Here is a 20391-nt window from a genome sequence, read left to right as displayed (position 1 = left end):
TATGGCCCAATAAACATTGGGGAAACAATACTGCCCATGTTTTGGAACCAGTCTCTGTATTTACTCCAAACTCCAAAAAGCTAACAAACGATATCGGTGCCCACTCAATAAACAATAATACATTGTACCTACATGGTGATAAATTAAAAGAAATGATGAGGCATATCATGTTGTACTTTTCTATGCTGGTCGTAGTTTCGGATAAAATCACGAAGCTGCTCCTCCCGGCTCTCCAGTGTAGAATAAAGTTGCTGCATCTGGTTCACTAGGTCTGCCTTTTCGGCCTTAAGACGCTTGCGGTCAGACTTCATGGCTGAAAAGAAGAGAGAAAAGTGGATGGGCAATGCATTATGGGTAAGCACAAACTCCTTAGAATGACAAAGTATCCTCTGCAACATCATTCCCAATTCCCAAAGCTATTTTTTTGAACATTTTCACATGCGATAAACCAGCATTTTTGTGAGAATGGGAGAAAACAGAGTACCTGGAGAAAACCCACGCAGGCACTGGAAGAACATTCTAACTCGACAAGGTGAGAACATACCAGGGATTGAATCTCCGATCTTAAAACTACGAGGCGTACGTGCCACACCCTCAACACCGTGCCACACCGAGCAATATACGATCATGTCATTTTTCCGTAATACATATACCTCATTTTCCTTTTCAGCCAACTGCATGTCTGCATACGAACTGTTCAAACTTCTCCAAGTTTCATCTGGTTTGGCTGCTCTAAGACCCAAAACAACGGACAAAGATGTCTCTCACATTTTAACATAGTATGATTAGTATTTCTGGAGGATCACTTGAAAAATAATGATTTTTCTTCCCTCTATTGCTTTCATAAATGCATTGAGAGGTTGCCTTAGTAACTCAACCTTTTCTGTTTCTCCCTGCCCATTGCAATTTTTGGTCTAACTCCACTTATCTCCAAGTCTTCTCTCACATAATACACAAATGAATCAAACCCTAATCAATCAAAACCAAAGTACATAAACCAGCTTTTGAATGAATAAGAATAAAATAAATTGACACAAGATGTTATTCGTTTCCTACTTGGCATAGTCTCGTAATTGGTTAAGTTTTAGCGTTGTTTTAAATAATCTTTGAGGTCACTTGATCATGTTTTTCAAGACAATTTGAAGGGAAAATACCCACAATGCTTATTTCAAGCTCGACAAACAGTTTTCTCTCATTAATATGCAGTTGACTGTGTAAAATTTAAATATTTTATGCTGATATTTCAACTCTTTGCTCTGATTTGTCATTGGCGAGTGTGTGTTGGTGTTGTAATGAAATGGAGATTGACCATTAGTGATTGGGTATGCACAATAAGGGATGGCACGGCATAACGCGTATCGGATTTCTAAGTGAGGTTTTGCAGAGGGTTTTGACATAAAAAAAAGCAATTGCATCAAAAATACAAACTACAGAGATGACAAAATTCAACTAGGCTACACACAGGTTCACCTCTTAAGTATGAAACAGTGGGGGGGGGGGGTGGATTGGTATTCAGTCAAAACAAATTTCTTTGCCCTCCAACGGAAGGACAAAAATCTCTTTGCACCTGCCTCAGTGAACTCAAAGATGCTGTTGAGACGAGCCAACAACTGTGACTACTTCATAAACTGCAACTGGGATTGTTGGGCAACAGCCATCTGCCAAGACAAGATGCCCACTGTGACCAGTATAAGAGGCCATTGACGGTCAGGGCATCTACAACCTTTGAATGTTTAATGAACAGAGATGAATTGGTTGATGATCTTGTGCTCATGAACCAAGATGTTGAAGGAATAATGGACACTGGCATTACCTCCATTACATGCGGACGTTTGGCAAACCTACACACCTGCAGTATACTTATTGTAGAGCTATGTTCCCTCTAAGCTGCGCACATGCGCAATCGTACACTACGCTCGTCTTCTCTGCGCAGCAGCAATCATATGGCGCGCGGTAAATAAAATCCAGACTGTCTTATATTTTTTTAAAAAAAATTTCATGTACAGTGTTCCCTCGCTACTTCGCGGTTCAGCCACCGCGGACTCTGATTTTTTGGGGGAAAAAAATACAAATATTACATTAAGACAACATATTTTAGTTTTTTTTTGTTATAATATGAATTTCACTCACTCTACCCGTATTCTATATGGAGTACTGTATACAGGGTGGAAAATAAATAAATAAATAAAATAATTAAATTCAAATTAAGCATTTAATGAAGGGGAATCCCACTTCGCGGAAATTCACTTATGGCGGGACTGTATTCTTATTTTTTTTTTTTACCCCTTTCCCCATGATGCCGCCGTTTACGCGGCAGCCAGTGGTAGTAACTCTGTCTGTTTTTTGTGTTTTATAGCATGTTTTACATGAAAAATTAGAGGGAACATTGCTGTAAAGCAGGAGTATTTTTAATGTAAAAGTTGTTCAGTATTTTGTGAGTCCAATTCACCTAAATTAGTCATGTTTTTCATAATAAAAACACCAAGCCCAGTTCCAATGAACATTTTGTGAAATATAAATAAAAACAAAGTTAAAATTGAGGTCGTAAGACACCGCTGGGAGGATTTTTCATGTGGGTAAAAGTAATCAAGCATGGGATTGATTAACTAAATGTTTGGTAAGTCTAACCTACTCTATAAGATCACATATGTACTTAAAGTCTACACTCTACTCAAGGTGACTGTTTTCTTACATTGCCTTTTCAATTTACCCCCAGCTAACAGTATCAATGGCAATTTCCTGTTGTCCCATTTCACACGCCATCTTAGTGGTAAACCAGATTCCCCTTGCTTAACATTTCCGTACCACGGAAGTCAAGTTAAATTCCCCACTTAAAGCTTGTATTGGCATATGAATACTGTCAAAACATGCATTAGGTTCTTTGTCTGTTTTGATACATTCCTTACGGGTGCAAGGATTTATTATTGTTTAGTTTGACTTCTGAGAAAATACAGCTTTCAAGGGATATTCCAGTATAGTTTGTATTTTATTTCCCACATACTAGTAGTTGCATCTTTAATACTTCAGGCTGAATACACTCCAAAACACGTCTTTGCTCAAATGCCATTGAGGAGGCTCTCTTAAACTTGACAAAACAGCCAGTGTATACTTTTAAGTTATAAAAGTGGTTGTGTTTTATAGATTAAACACAGTTATTTGTTTCTTTGCTCAAGTTCTGACCTTGCAAAGCCTCCTTGGCTCGGTTTAGCTCTTGCTCCTTTTGGGCCAGCTGCATGCGGAGGTCGGAGGCTGAGAGCACGTCCGCCGAGCATCCTCCTTGGCTTTCTTCCAGGTCCTTACCCCACATATCTTTCATCTGGCGCAGCAGCTGCACCTCTTCCTGCAGTTGGGCCACCTCCTCGCGAAGCAGAACTGCACAAATAATAGAAAGTTAAACAACGGGTGTCCAGAAAACTTCCCAAGAGCCATTTACAGTTAACAATTGCCAAAGGCCCATAATATCCGTGTATATTGTAAGGACTGATTGCTTGACTGAGTACTGTAATTTTTTTAGCCATTAAGGACACCTAGCTACAAGTCACTTCCACCAACTTTGACATGAAAATTGAATCTGTTCATATATTTTGTCACACTACAAGCTGCATTCTTTGACTGTATATTAATTTCAAAAGACATGCTGCTCATTAGTCTGTCAAAATCCATAAAACACCGACTCACAGAAGTACAGAAGTGTTTGAGAATAAAGTTGTGTCGGAGAATTACACTACAGTGTTCCCTCAGTTATCGCGGTTAATGGGGACCGGGACAACCTGCAATAAGTGAATTTCCGCGAAGTAGGGATTCCCCTTCAAAAATGCTTAATTTGAATTTAATTCCAAAAACTTTTTTTTCCTATTTTTTTATTTATTTATATATTTTTTAATTTCTTCTTTTATATTTTTAACCCCCCCCCCCCCCTTATATACAATACGCCATACAGAATATGGGTAGAGAGAGTGGAATTTATGTTATTACAAAAAAAAAAACTGTAAAATATGTTGTTTCAATGTAATATTCGTATTTTTATTTTTTTTCCAAAAAAAATCCACGAAGCTCTGAGTCCGCGGTAGCTGAACTGCGAAGTAGCGAGGGAACACTGTAGTTCAAACATCATAAAAATATTTAAAAAGATGAATTTATATGGATTTGTCAGTGACAAGTTGGCAAAATGGATGCTAATGGCATCTGATGTGAGGGCATGGACTTAAAAAACTGTGGGCTCACCATCATCCATCACCACTTCAATTTCATTTGACTGTCCTAAACATGCTTTGTCCCATTGTGATTCAAGTTCACTGAAACAGCAAATTGAAACTTCAATGTTGGCCATTCATGTCGTGAATGACTGCCAAACAAAATCTGTGCATTTGCACACTAACTTGAAGACAGATTTGCAATTGGTATCAGCCAATCTGTCATTTTCTACTAGTAAGGTTGAGGTACAATGGATTGAACTGACCTTTTTAATAATACAGGAGACTTTGCGGTACTGCATTGTGGAAGCAGAAAGGAAAGTGATACACTGATTCCAACCCATCTCCTAGGATACATGATCGGTCTTAAATATTTTTGTTGCTCCAAAATATCAGCAATGCCAAATCATAAAAACGACCCATCTGTTAGTGTCCTAGTTTTTAGATTTAAGATCGATTTATTTTGAAACCTGTTTTTCTGACTTCATCTGTGTTACTTATTTTGGCAAATGAAGTCAAATTAGAGTGATGGTGGATTTGTAGAAGATACAATTGAACTTAAAACATAGCAACTTTATTGACTCAAGTGGGAATTAAAGTAAAAACCAAAAACTTGGACTTGACTTGCTAATGCCTGCCAAGTTCTCAATTTGACTTGACATGGGAGGCAATGACTCAACAAGCCGACTCGGAAAACTTGTAGCAGACATACTGTGATGCCTAGCAGTCTCACTTGCTGCACCAGTTCAGCAATTTCTGCTATTCATGTAGCGTTCTATTTTGCTTTTTAAAAACTTTTGTTCTGATACAAACGCAGCTAATGATACGCCACAATTTGATATAAAATGACATTAAATGCAATGCTTCACTTGTGCATATAGCGGGCCGTAGATACCAGTTGGGGTGTGACCGGACGCTTGGTCGCCGGTCTTTTGGTCCCTTTTGGTCGCTGTTTTTTTTGGTCGCCGGTCTTTCGGTCCCTTTTGGTCGCCGGTCAAATGTACTTAGATATTAAACTCTATCTCTTAGATATTAAACTCTCTATCATGAATATAATTTTGAGAGCTGGTTTCAACAGTAAAGTCTTTGTCACCATTGGACCAGCAACTAAAAGACCGGGGACCAAAAGGGACCAAAAGTCCTGCGACCAAAAGTCCTGCGACCAAAAGTCCTGCGACCAAAAGACCTGCAACCAAAAGACCTGCGACCAAAAGACCTGCGACCAAAAGACCGGCGACCAAACGTCCGAGCACCCAGTTGGAGGATTCAATGACACCGACACAAATTTTTAAATGTCAGCCGTAATTATATAAAAAGTTGTTTTAGATGGTACATGAATAAACACCCATAGTCGGTCTTAGTCAGATTTGCCTTCCTTTTGTCCCATTCAAAAAAACAACAATAACAACAACAAAATTAGAGAGCAAATCCTTACACAAATTAAAAAAAAACTGTTTTACAAAGGGTAGCAATGGCCATTAGGTATTAGACTTGGCTAACGTAAGAGATCAAAATACAACAGTAAATGACACTGTGCATGTGCTTGTGTGTTCATTTGTTAGATCTCCTGTGGTGGCACTGCCATGACTACAGCCTGTCTGCACAGAAGGCGTGAACAGCCTTGACATGATGGAGCAGCAACATGAACACAAGACCTCCAGAGGTTACATCTAATGTACTTTCCACTCATTATATTAGTGTAGGCTTAATTTATACAATCTGCTGAAATGCACATTACTATGATGATGAGTGCAGTTACATGGCAACATAATTACCCATACTAGAGCACCTGTTAATTTTCTCCTCATATTAGGTTTGGTTTTTTTTTTCCATGCCGCTTTTAAAGATTTAGAACAGTGAATGGCATCATTTTTTGTCAACTAGAAGAGATTTAAGCTCTTAGAGACAATGTTATGTGAATAACGACTATCATATCTAATAACACACACCAATGACAAATGGTAAATACAACAAAAATAGAGCTTTAATGCCTTAGCATTTCTCCTAATAAAGAAATACACACTATAACTTCTTAGTATTGTATAAACAAAAGTATACATCGTAAAACTGACTTAGAAAGATTCATATTGTCTATTGGAATTTGTGTAGAAATCAGTCAGAGCTGATAGGTGTACTCCATTGTTGTCACAAAACGGAATAATGCATTTTAATTTGATGTTGATGTGAGCCACCACTCTAGTACTTATGGGGTAGTTGTCATCAAATTATAACCTTTTATTTTGCTTTCCGAAAAACGCTGCATTTATGGAGAACCGTGTTTTGACTAGTGATGCACTGAAATGTATTCCCAAGGGGACAACACATTTCATGCATGACAACTCCTGTCTAGTAGATACTTTCAAGCCTTCCTCAATAAGTCACATTAAAAAGTGATATACGTATCAATTATAGGAAATAAAAGAAAGAAAATCTACAATGTTTTTTTTTAAACAAGATTCAGCAACATCCCATTTATTGTTTTACACATGAGAATTAATTTTCTTGCTGAAGTCATGTCTGCCCTTCAGAAGAAACAAAAACGCAGTTGCAATGGAAATAGTTTAAATAGAAATAGTGTACCGTATTTTCACAACTATAAGGCGCACTGGACTATAAGGTGCACCCTCAACGAATGATACATTTTTTTTCCATATATAAAGCACACTGGATTATAAGGCGCCCCTGTCTATTTTAGAGATAATTTCAGACTTTTTAGTGCGCCTTATAGTCATGAAAATACGGTAGTAGCTATGCATTTTTTTTTTCAAAAGCAACCGTTTTAACACGGTACATGTGAGAACTGCACATGTCAAGATGGGCATTTATAACACTGGTCTGATAAAACAACAATTCCACAGTGCAGTACATATAAGGAGATCTGGAGGGCAAAAAAAATACCCATTAAAATAATGTAGCACTTTTGAAGTCAAACTCAATTTTTTGAATTAACAATGAGTATCCCTTTCAAATCAAGTTTTCATCTGGTGAATAATGATTTCCTCTGTCCAACTTCAAAGGCAGTATATCTTTCATGAGCTTTAGAAGTCAGAACATGCCAATCTCTATTATTCATCCATTCATTCATTCTCCATGCTTCTTATCCCCAAGAGGATCGTGGGGGTGCTGATTCATTGCCAGCCAATCGCAGGGCATAGTGACACACACACAAACACACACACACTCATACTTAAGGACAATTTCAAGAATTCAATTAGCATTTTTCTGGACTGTAGGAGGAAACTGGAGTACCCAGGCAAAATATAAACCCCAATTAGGTATAGTGAGAACATTGAAACACCCCAGAATTTTTTTTTTTTTAAGGTATTGGTCTTAACTGGATTTTTCATCAAGACTGGTGGTCTACTACAGTAATATACTGTATTGTAATGTAGCATATGGTTGAAAATTGAAAAGCTCATAAGACAGGAAGGAGTAGATATTAAAATATATAAATAGTCTTACAGATAAAACAAAAATTATAATGGAGGCTTGCATTCTTCATATAGATAAAAATCTGCAAGGCATTAAAATCATTTTCATTACTATTATAACTATAATAATAAATATTAATTCATTATGATCAATGTTCCCTCTAATTTTTCATTGGTCTGGGCAGAAAGGCAACCTCCCTGTGCGCACTGAGTACCAGTGTGAGTGACATCATCATTGCTCGCTATGGGCATACCAGTATCACACCTGCCATAAGCAGGTGCATGTCAATGTTCCCTCCAATCTTTCATGCAAAACATGCTGTAAAACACGAAAAACATAAGAGTGGACAGAGCTAGTACCACTGACTGCCGCTTAAACGGCGCCATCATGGGGAACGGGGTAAAAAAAAGTTTGGATTTTATTTACTGCGTGCCATATAATTGCTGCTGCGCAGAGAAGACACGAGTAATGCGCAATTGCGCATGTGCACAGCTTAGAGGGAACATTGATTATGATTTATCATTATATATGTCATTTAAGCATAATCTGGGCTCCATCAAAGCATCATATAAAATACGTCAAATACCTGACTCTATGTAACACTTTAATCTAACCATGCTGATCGGTACATGAATCGCTCTCTGCCATCAGACACTCTGATATACCAAGGGATCCATCCACATCCAACCAACTGACTCTTACACTACGTGTACATGCCTGGAAGTGAGGCAATTACATGCTTCAAGACCCTGCAGCAATGACAAACGAACTTGAGAGAGAGCAGGGTTAAAGTGACACTTGACGTAGCTGTGTGGAGACAACTGATCAGAGAGAAAGATAGGGCATATCTTCACATTCCACAACAATCTCTGTGTGTTGGCTCATGGCTGCAGATGCTATCATCTACAGTGTCTACCACTCACATTGTGGGAGATAGACAATATCGCAATTGGAAATATTTTTGGAATTTAGAAGATCTAAAGGAAAGGGAAGAACTAATCTGCCTACTAATCTCATGCTGTTTTTTTGTTTGTTTTTCCATTCCACTCTTTAATTGATGAACGATCATGATCAAAGTCTGCCTGATGAATATTTACTACAAGGTTAAATATAAAAAGGATTTATGTAAACACGTGTGTCCAAACTTCAGAGATTATAACTGATTTTAAATACCAGACAGACAGCCATACATTTTCACTTGTACCTTTCGTCAAAACGACATCACTACGGGAACATGGAAATGTTACAGGTCGCCCCCATCCTCTGTTGGCCCCCAAATGACGAACCAAGATCCCTGAGCAGCAGGTTTGTTTTACAATTTAAGGGCAAACCACAGCAGAGTACAATTCCGCATTTTGAAGATGGATTTGAGGGTGAAAAAGATTAATCCCTTTGCCTGCGGCTTTACCATCTTGCACTTTCATTGCTTTACTTTTATTCTTTCAACTTTTTGTTTTTCTTTAAACAGCAAAAGATAGACCAGCTATCTATTTGAAGTGATATTCCAAATGTTATTTGTTGTTGAAAAAAAATCTCTATGGAAATTAAACTGAACCTTTTTTAAAAATATATATATATTTTTTAAACATGCAAGTCAATAGCTGGTAGTCAATTTCCCCCCAAGGACGATTCTTTGAGGGCTCAGCACTAGTGTGCATTGAGGATTAAAAGTAATCCTTTGATAAAATTTGCTTGGCAAAGATTAAGCAATGATTCCAAGAAACTGGAATGAGGTCGTAGTTATGACATGAGGGTAGATTTATTAGGTACCACATACTTGAGGTCATCCTTGTCTGCCTTTACTCTACTGTTTTAGGTGATATAAAATCACAAAAGAAACTGATCTGTGGGCTTTATATTGTGCAGTATCTATTATTTTTTTATTGTAGCTGTTGTCAATTATGCAGCATGCTTATATGCAAATAGATTGGTGAATACAGATTTAAAACTGATCTCAAAGAAATTCATATACTTTATCTGAGTGTGGGTATTATGCATGCATACTGTATCTCTGACAACTAATTCACCATTCCACCATTGAAACCAGAAAGAAAAAAAAGCCTGTTGGGTGACACACTGATTTTATACAATTCCAGAGTGCCCTCGTCAACAACCTTGAGCGTAAGAGATCAAACTCCACGTTTGTCCATGGTGTTTAGTCATTTTCCTTTGTAGGTTAAAGGGCAATACGCCATATCAACAATTGAGTACTCTCAAATAACTCCACTGAGGTGAGGACAGGTTAAAGTCTCCCAACGGTAAAACTAATAAGCAAGTGACTCAAACAAAGACTTCCCATTAATGAAAAAAATCATGCATACACACAAGCGCCTTATGCCAGAAATCAGTAGAATAATACTTCTGAAACTAAATGAAGCACTGCTGCTTTTCCATTTCAAACTTTTGGGGAAAAGTCCCTTCATCCTTCAGTCATTTCTACTCACCAGACTTTCCCTGCTCCCCATTTAACTTCATCCCCTTCAGAAAGGGGGGTTCTCCAAAAGATTCCAGGATTTTTCAGGCGTCTTCCAAACCCTTTATCGTTCCACAAAATCCCTTTCAAAAAGTTTTTCACTGAGCCCACACTCAATTTAGAACAGTAACTATGTTTTTTGCATAACTCCAGAAAATATCCAGTATTCAGATTCTGTCGCTACATTTCTGCTCAGAGCTTGTACTGGTTAGGGTGACTCTATGAGTCTACACAGTGGACAGAGCTCAATAGGACTAACAATTTCACAACATTACGCAAACTAATACAAATACTGGCCAAGTGTGGTGCCAACTCATGTTATTGGTTTATATTCAGGTGAGTGAATTCATGCTTAGCACAGCAAAGAACTTGACACCCGATTGTTGCCTCAGGTTCTAGGCAAATATTAAGGTAATGACTGGATTTTAAATACAATTTGGTAAACAGAATCATCGATTGGAAAACATTAACTTCCTTGTCACCAATTCCAACTTTGGTCATGTTATATTCTCAAGTGTTTGAGTAGGAATGTGGGGAAAAATAATTTTAATAATATGCTAGCGACATGCGTCAATATAATTTAAGCTGCCAATTGTATTATTGGAGACATAACCCAAAATACATGCAGCTTATTAGCCTATAAAAATCCAAACAAGGCATTTTTCATTGGTATCATATTAGTGTGCAATGAATTGTACATTTTTTAGTTCTTACCGATACCAATGTCAGCATTTTAGTGTCGTATTGGGTATTAGTATCAGTAAAACAGTAATTTGAGGAATTCATGTCTGAATTCATTAATGTCAAAGTGTTGATCATGGACCAAATACATACGAACGTTTTCAAAAGTTAGTTTTACTGCCAAATCTCTGATTGGTTTCTTTTCATTACTTACTTTCCTCAAAAATCTCATGTTTCTAATGTATTGAAGCATGACACTGACTTCCTCCCATTAAAAATATGGGTGAGTGATGTAGATCCGCAAATGTAATTATACAAGCACAAAATAAATACTATAGATAAATTCTCTTGAAACTGAATATGATGATGAATGTGAGAATTAGTGTTATGGTCATGTATTAATAGTGAACATAGTACATGAAATAAAACCCATCCATTATCTGATGTTGTTTTCTCGTGAAAGGCTGTTAAAACAATATTAGAAGGTTTAAAGGATACAGTGTTAACGTCAGCAAGAAATTGTTTCTGAAAGGCCTGAAGTGCCTGTACTCAATAACTGCTAAAAGAACCTGGAGAAAAGCAGTAATAGAACGATTCATCACATCTCCCTTGTGGGATGGAAAGCTTCTTAACTAATGTGCTGGTTATGCTGTCTGGTACAGGGAGTTCACTCATAGTCCTATTCACAGACTTCATCTCACTGGAATTTTTACAACTCTATATGACTTGTATTTCCACTGTCCTATTTATAGTATAATGTTTCTTTTGTCTGAGGACTGGTACTTGCACTTCCCTTTGACAAATGATCAAGAATCCCATGACCAGTTCTTCGACTGTCCAAAAGCTATTTATAACCTTATTCTCTCTTACATTAGGCAACACACATACATTGACATTGAAGGTCAGCACTAAATATTCACTTGAAGATGTCCATTGAATACACATAGTGTGTCTTTATATTTACAGGTCAGTTTTACATTTACAGTGTTCCCCCGCTACTTTGCGCCTCAGTTAACGCGGACGCAGAGCTTCGCAGATTTTTGGGGGGAAAAATACAAATATTACATTGAAACAATATATTTTACAGTTTTTTTTGTTATAACATGAATTTCACTCTCTCTACCCGTATTCTATATGGTGTATTGTTTACAGGGGGGTAAAAAAATTAAATAAAAAATAAAAATATTTTTTTAAAAAATGGAATTAAATTCAAATTAAGCTATTTGGAAGGGGAATCCCTACTTCGCGGCAATTCACTTACCGGTCCCCATTAACCGCGATAAGCAAGGAAACACTGTACAAGTCAAAGGTTCTAATGCGATTAGGTGCAACTATGTATAAATCACAAACATCTAGGTGGTCGCTTCAACATTTGACACCACAATGCCTCTAAAATCTACTGAGAATAAAAAAAAAAAACACACAATAGGCATAGACGACACACTGAGGGTAACCATGGACATCAAATACAATGCAAAGTGTTTTTCTTGGAAGTGCAGCAGTTCATAATTCCAAAGTAAAAATCACATACAGCAGAATGGCTAACAAGGCCATTATCCATAAGGCTATTGGAAGAGCTATTACTAATGCATGGAAATGACAGTAAAGTGCACTCAGTGACTGAGGTGGGCTGTTGTGTTGCAGTTGTTTTATAAAAATCCATGTGCATTCTCCCTTCTTTTATTATTTCAAATGGAAGAGCTTATTTTGGCTATTACAGTGTTCTCTCGCTACTTCGCGGTTCAGCTATCGCGGACTCAGAGCTTCGAGATTTTTTTGGGAAAAAAATAATAATAATACAAATCATACATTGAAACAACATATTTTACAGTTTTTTTTTGTTATAACATGAATTTCACTCTCTCTACCCGTATTCTATATGGTGTACTGTATACAGGGGGGTAAAAAAATAAAATAAAATAAAAAATAAAAAAATATATATATATATATTTTTGGAATTAAATTCAAATTAAGCATTTTTGAAGGGAAATCCCTACTTCGCGGAAATTCACTTATCGCGGGTGATCCCGGTCCCCATTAAGCGCGATAAGCGAGGGAACACTGTATATGTATAATAATTGAATCTTGGACCAGACATATGAAAAGTGTTACCTTTGTCCAATGAGGCATCGGGAGAGTTGAAGTCCATCAGACTACTGATTTCACTTGTGTAGCACAGCTCAGCAGATTGTGTCTTCTTCTTCGTATGTGGAGAACTATCTGTAATAAATACAAATAATACACAATGTAAACAAGCTTAAAAAAACATCAAAGTTGTTCATGAGAGCTCATACCAACATTGTAGTGTAATATAGGGCATTTTTTATACTGCAATCCTCAATACAAATGTTATGCTGTCCTTCAAGTAGATTACTCAGCATTTGCTCCAGGCAAGGATGCAACACCATAGAAAACAACCTAAATTCAGCACACTCACCAAAATATTAGCATTTTTATGACTTTTGAGTTTTATTTGCTTCTGGTGAGGTTCAGTGGTTTTAATATAGTTTTTGGTAACCATCAGTGGCATATAGTGATAGCATAACAAATGCATTTCTCCAGGCTCCCTTATGTGTCCACAGAACTGCAATGAGTGCAGTCAGTGTTTGTTTTTCATCTAAATAAAAATGTGCGAGATCATTCTTAATGTAAAATAATCACATACTGGATTCACAATAACATCTGAAAGCTTTAGCAATGGAGGGAATCTTTTATGTGAATCCGTAATTTTTTAGTGTATGGCAATGAGGTGATAAATTAATACTGATATAGTATTAGTAGTAATCTATTCCCATTCAAAATGCATCTTAAAAAAAATCAACTCCCTTTGAGCCTCCTCATTTCCACACTATTAACACCCATTTCCAACTATTAGGCAGCCATTAGTTGTTCAACTATGTGCAGTAATTACAAGCCGGTGTGTCTGGGAGGGTAAGGTCAAGGGGGGGTGCTGTACCCATCGCGCCATTAGTCATTATGTTTGCAATAATGGACTTTATCAGGCAACAAATATACAGCCTTGCTTTCTGTCCAGCATTAAGTGACCGGTTCAGCTGCTCATACAATTTGGAAATACATTTATGTTTTTCAACGGATATATGGTGGTGCTCAGACGTTTGGTCGCCGATCTTTTGGTCACCAGTCTTTTGGTCGCCAGTCTTTTGGTCGCCAGTCTTTTGGTCGCCAGTCTTTTGGTCGCCAGTCTTTTGGTCGCCAGTCTTTTGGTCGCCAGTCTTTTGGTCGCCAGTCTTTTGGTCGCCAGTCTTTTGGTCGCCAGTCTTTTGGTCGCCAGTCTTTTGGTCGCCAGTCTTTTGGTCGCCAGTCTTTTGGTCGCCAGTCTTTTGGTCGCCAGTCTTTTGGTCGCCGGTCAAATGGTGACAGAGAGTCAACTGTTGAAACCAGCCCTTAAAATTATATTCATGAGAGGGAGAGTTAAATATCTAAGTACTGTTTAATATCGAAGTACATTTGACCGGCGACCAAAAGACCGGCGACCAAAAGACCGGCGACCAAAAGATCGGCGACCAAAAGATCGGCGACCAAAAGACCGGCGACCAAACGTCCGGTCACGATATATGGTACATTTCAGTACTGCCAATGCTGATGTATACAATATTGTTGGGCATTAATCCATCTTTTTCAAGGACCTGATTTTTTCCATTAATGGTTAAATGCATTTTTTTATATACACAATGAAAGTTATTACCTTCAAATTTATAAAGGGGACATTATAAATTCATTTTCTGTATGTTCATATTCACTTAAAATAGGTTCCATTTGATTTTTCCCTCCCACGTATAGTCTGCCCACACGCTGTTATCTAAAGACATTACACACAAGAAACGCAAGCATAATGACAGATACCTGTACATATTTCTTCTTCCTCAACAACCTTTAAAAACAAGTATAATAAGCATATATTTTAAAATTCCACAGCAAAAGCAGAAGTGATGTTACTTGAGAACATTTGGAATGAATTCACTCACTCAGTTACAACATCCCATTATAATAAAAAACAACTTATAAATGATAATTTCGTTTACATGAACACAATCTCATACCGAGAGCAACAAGTGGAATATAATGCCCAATTCAATTATTGAATTATTCAATTAAAGCAGTACCTTTACTTTTAATGGAATTTACAGCACTATATCCCAGTGCACCATACTCACAAAGTTCAAAGTCAGAACATTAATTTAAAGGTAAATCAAATAGTCAAGACTGCACTGAGTTGAACTTGACATGATTTACTGATAAAATCTAAACCATGTTATGCTCCTAAAGGGAATCATTGAAATAAACTATTGCAGTACTCATGGTCTCTCTGTCCCATTAAATCCTCTCGGACTCCATCACCTTTCCTGCTTCCTCATTTGCTCATTGACATTTTTTAAAATGTCGTTCCCCAATGGTTTCACAAAACTATGCCAGGAAAACTGCTAAAATAAAGGACGGGTTGAACAAAAAAAAAGGCCCTAATGACTAGGGGATGTGATTAAGGACTGAATAGGCAGTATTACTGGGCCCTGTACTATGCTGCCTGTGTTTTTTCAAGTCAGTCTGCAATCTGTAGATAGGCACTGCTTTTCTTACGCCTTCCACGTGCCTTTAATTGCACAGACATCACTTGAGACCCCAAGCTGCCGGACTTGAGATAAAGAAAGCCATTGAATGTATTCATCACACCCACCTGCTTCGAGACCCCAATTTAAGGGTTTCTCTAAATATACAGCACATAATAATGGTTCTGTAATGTGTCTCGGGCTGGTGTCTGGTGGTCAAGATTTGCTGTCAACTTTCTTTTATCCAAATTCATATTGTATTGAAAGGAGGAAGAATACACAATAATGTTTAAATGGGAAGAGGATGAAGAAATGTATAGAAGGGTACTGCAAGAATGCAAATTGCCTTTTAAGGGTCACTCGCCAACATATACACTGACAACACTCACTCACAAGTTAAAATATGCGCTCATCCATCAAGGCATTTTGAATGGGATGGATGGTAAAAGGAATTTCATATAACGATTACCGTATTTTCACGACTATAAGGCGCACTTAAAAGTCTGAAATTTTCTCCAAAATAGACAGTGCGCCTTATAATCCAGTGCGCCTTATATATGGAAAAAACTGAAAACCAAAAACGAAAAACCACCACTGTCGGATATTAAAAAAACACAAACGCCTGAACTGAAACAATACTGTTAAATATGCAGATGCCATCTTAGTTTACAACATCTTCCATCATATAGCTCCTGCCCCACTGCAAGAGTTTATACAAAAAAATCCAAAACATCCACAATGGCTGGCTCTAGAGGTGACTGTGTAATAAGTGCTTCATACCTGGAAGTCAAGAGCAATTACCGTATTTTCACGACTATAAGGCGCACTTAAGTCTTAAATTTTCTCCAAAATAGACAGTGCGCCTTATAATCCAGTGTGCCTTATAATACAGTGCGCCTTATATATGGAAAAAATTCATTCATTGAGGGTGCGCCTTATAATGCGGTGCGCCTTATAGTCGTGAAAATACGGTAACCAAAATTGAGAAAGATGCATCAAATTGTAAGGCCTACAGCCGGCTTTTGATAAAATCCATGTCTTGTAGTTGTGCATTATAATCTGGAAAATACATTTTTTTCATGATCCATACAGTATTTTACCTATATTCTTCACGCTTTCGAACTGAGGGAGAGGTAAAGTAATAATAAAGTGCAAAAAGATTCAACCAAATGCATTAAGTAATAATAAAGAAGACAAAAAGTATCAAAATATAACCTTCAACTGATGAATTCCATTTCTTATGTGATGGGTTTTCCTTTGTGTGAACGCTTACGTCATTTATATAGGGCTGGTTGGGGGAGACCCTTGACATATCCCATAGTGAGGGCTAAAAGGCAGCTGCTGTCCGGGTCTGAGGAATTGATTTGACCCTCAGAGACATAAAAGTAGGCCTCGAGAGGATGATTCAGCTGGCCGACAGGAACTCTGCATTAATAAACACTCCAATTACAAAAATAAAATCGCCATCCAACTGTATGAGTCTCTTGGCAGTTCTTTTCATTTGTCTTTCTTTCTTTGTGCTTAATGTGACAGCTCGATAAAGTGCTTGAAGTTGTAGAGCAAACTTTTTTTATTTCTCGACTGCAGTATCCACAAAGAAAAAAAAAATAAAAGTATAACCAAAAACTATTTCTGAATGATCAAGGACAACAAGAAAAATATATTTGGCACTTTTCAAGTGCCTGCTGCTACTATTTCTCCAAGAGAATCCCAAAATAAAGATACTTTAACACTTTTGACAATGTATCTCTACACTTTCTTAGACCAGAAAAAAATGTCCAAAAAAGTATTATACGAAATATTAAGTATGGAAATGTTTGGCGTTTCACAAACTGTAGGAGATAAAACAGGATACAACAGTACTCAGATATGTCACTGTATCTATCAATGGTACAAAACTTCGAAAAATGTGTAGAAAGAATTGGTTTTTAGTTGAGATTTCAAAATAAACCGCTAGTCTAGACCACAGAATACTTCACCAGTAGTTTTTTCGAAACAATGTTTTTCTTTTTCTAAAGTGATTAAAAATGAATAAACCATTTTTGGTTTTATTCCTATCATGCAACCTCTGACATTTTATCTGACAGCAAGTGAATTAAACCTACAACAGGGATACAAAATGTGATGACTGGAGCTGTGCTTGCCATTAACGCAAAAGACTTCAGTGTTAGCCAGCTGGTACGTTGGCAGCCTGTATGATCGCATATAGCATGTGATAAGGGAGTCACTGTGAAGCAAATCAGAGGTGGGGAATGATGTGTAAATGAGTTTCAAGCGCACATTTGTTTTTTCTTAATAGACTGGCTCCCTTACCAGGGGGGACACAAACTTGTGGATAATTAAATCTACCAAATGACTGGATCATTAGCTACAGACCAGCTTTTTGAAGTGTACACACATTCAGACTTGGGTACTGGCTAACCTAAAGTTGTACAGAGAAAAGGGCAGCACACAAAGGAAATACTCATGAGGGTACAAGCTCTATCCAATTGGCTAATTAAAACATCCCAGTAACTCCAGCCAAGACTCTATAATGAATGTGCCAGTACACCACTTTGGAACAGACGAAACAACACAGCTCTGTCTAAATTCCCAAGTTACTCTATCACTGTCATGCTCATGACAGTAATTAGCAACATTAGATTTTAGGTTCAAGTCGTAAATTATTTTTTCTGGCCACAAAAATACTACATTACAGTCAGGGGCAGATGACTTCACTTTTCTAAATGTGTAACAATGTAATGATGTAAAATTCGTTAACTCAGATCCTTCTCTAGGGCACATACAGTTAGAACCTGACATTATTATATTTTGAGTTGAGAAGAAGAGACGTCCATATAACATTTTATTTCCTAAAACGGGATCGGTTCAGGGACAGTTGTTACATATTGGTTTGGTCAGGTTTTGTTGGGTTGTCTCCCCTATGTGACCTGTCCTTGTGATTGCCCATTAAGTTCACCTGTTTTTGACCCAGGTCTGAATGTCTCCTCAACCCATGTCTGTCAATTTAAACCCGATGTATTAGTCCGTCTTTGTCGGATCATTTTATGTCCACATGTGCTCTTTCCTTGTCCATTTCTCCTTGTTTCCTCTCCCACAACTGAGAGATAGTCACTGAGCTACAATGAGCCTAAGGGTAAGCTTTGAATGGCATGTGTGGACTGCTACAATACACAATTCAGTAGCCACATAGACTTCAGCCTGATACTGAAACCCAATGGAAGTGTTCTACCACATAATGAAACATTTGCTGTGCAGACACATTTCTGCTGAATCCAAAGTCATAGTGACCCAATGCCCTCTTCCAAGTCCTCAGGGGAATTTCCTGATAGAAGAATCACTTGCAAGGCACAACTAGACTGCAGAAGACATTTTCCACACACAGTACCTTCTTCAGGGAAACCTTATCCTGGAAGAGTCTGATAAAGTGACCTTGTGAGGCTAAAATTATAAGAGATAATACAGAAACACGAGAAAAAATAAGTCCTGGTAAGTTTTGGAAACATTTCAGAACATTTAGGTTGTCCTAAAGCTACAAAGCCAATTGGCATGAATCCGGGCCAGAGGCAGGGGACACCCTGAATCGGTAGCCAGCCAGTCCCAGGCCACAAGGAGACGGACCAGTTATGCACACTTACACCCATACGTAGGGGCAATGTAGAGTGTCCAATCAGCCTACCATGCATGTTTTTGGAATGCACATTCCTCACTTGCAAATTTTTATTTTGCTATGCACATTTTTTGCCAGTTCTCTGAATGATTAACAATTTGGCAAGGTGTAATCGTCTGGCTTTAGGGAGTGATTTGATTTCCCCAGGCTTTTAGGAAGAACCCCCTGAGATGATGGCAGGACAAGAATGGAAAGAGCCTGACGGTGAACTAGCGGGGATTTGATAACCACTAAAAGCTGCTGCTCCAATCTGCTGAGGTGATGATGCGAGACAGTGTGCTGTCGCATGCACACACAATCTTGGATTGTCTCACTTGAGTGTAAGTGATTGTGTGCAAGTGCGAATAAACACTAGAGCACGATCATTTGCACATGTGCAAAGCGATTTAAGCGATTATCTGGAACACGTGCAACTTGTTTTTGTTTGCACTTCATTCACTTCCCATATGGGACAGTCTACTACGATCAATTTATTTAGCATTCTTGCTAGGCTAGTTGAACACCAAAATTGCCCCTAGGTATGAGTGGGTGCAAATGGTTGTTTGTCTTTTTGTGTGCCATTCATCCTGTTGTTAGCTGGGAGAGATTCAAACAACCTTGCAACCCATGAGCATTTCAGACGATGGTTTGACACCACTAATAATTTGAAGAGAATGGATGTATAGCATAATTTTCCAAATCTTCAAAGAACACACACATACACGTATATAAATAGAAATTATTTTTAAATATACAGTGTTCCCTCGCTACTTTGCGGTTCAGCCACCGCGGATTCAGAGCTTCGCGTTATTTTGGGGGGAAAAAAATACAAATATTACATTGAGACAACATATTTTACATTTTTTTGTTACAACATAAATTTCACTCCCTCTACCCGTAAACTATATGGTGTACTGTATACAGGGAGTAAAAAAAATAATAAATAAATAAAAAAAAACAAAAATAAAAAAAATAAAAATTGAAATTAAATTCAAATTAAGCATTTTTGAAGGGACATCCCTACTTTGCGGAAATTCACTTATCGCGGGTGGTCCCGGTCCCCATTAACCGCGTTAACCGAGGGAAAACTGTATTGTAAAATCACTTATAACATTCACAACGAACACTTTCAGACCATAAAACATCTACAAAAAAAAGCTTGTCATGTTCAGGAATGAGGTTATTTAGACAGATAAACCACAGGTCAGCTTGTCTCATAATGATAGCAGGAGAGAAAAATGCAGAAAGGGAGGAACTACTCACAATCGCCCCAAATACCGCATTATGTCTCAAACATGATGGAGGCATTGTTATGACACCCAATGAATAATTGCAACAAGCAAAAGACTCAGCTCCGTTAGTATTAGTAATAGAGACGAAAAACAGGCTTTAAGTCCC

The 20391-nt window shown here is 37.7% G+C and overlaps 1 protein-coding gene across 1 annotated transcript in view; it reads right to left on the bottom strand.

Annotated features, from left to right (window-relative positions):
• kazna (kazrin, periplakin interacting protein a) overlaps window positions 1-20391 on the bottom strand; it is an 82192-nt gene that overhangs the window by 8776 nt on the left and 53025 nt on the right. Inside the window, exons 4-6 of the mRNA XM_077715451.1 lie at window positions 12892-12999; window positions 3181-3372; window positions 177-313 (exon numbers count right to left, since the gene is read on the bottom strand). Of these exons, the coding sequence (XP_077571577.1) occupies window positions 177-313; window positions 3181-3372; window positions 12892-12999 (437 nt within the window). The remainder of the gene's footprint in view (window positions 1-176; window positions 314-3180; window positions 3373-12891; window positions 13000-20391) is intronic.

This window comes from Stigmatopora nigra, chromosome 1 (genome assembly GCF_051989575.1).
Source record: "Stigmatopora nigra isolate UIUO_SnigA chromosome 1, RoL_Snig_1.1, whole genome shotgun sequence".
NCBI classification, from domain to species: domain Eukaryota; kingdom Metazoa; phylum Chordata; class Actinopteri; order Syngnathiformes; family Syngnathidae; genus Stigmatopora; species Stigmatopora nigra.
Note: the sequence above shows the minus strand (reverse complement) of the source record. Positions and strands in the feature narration are given on the sequence as shown.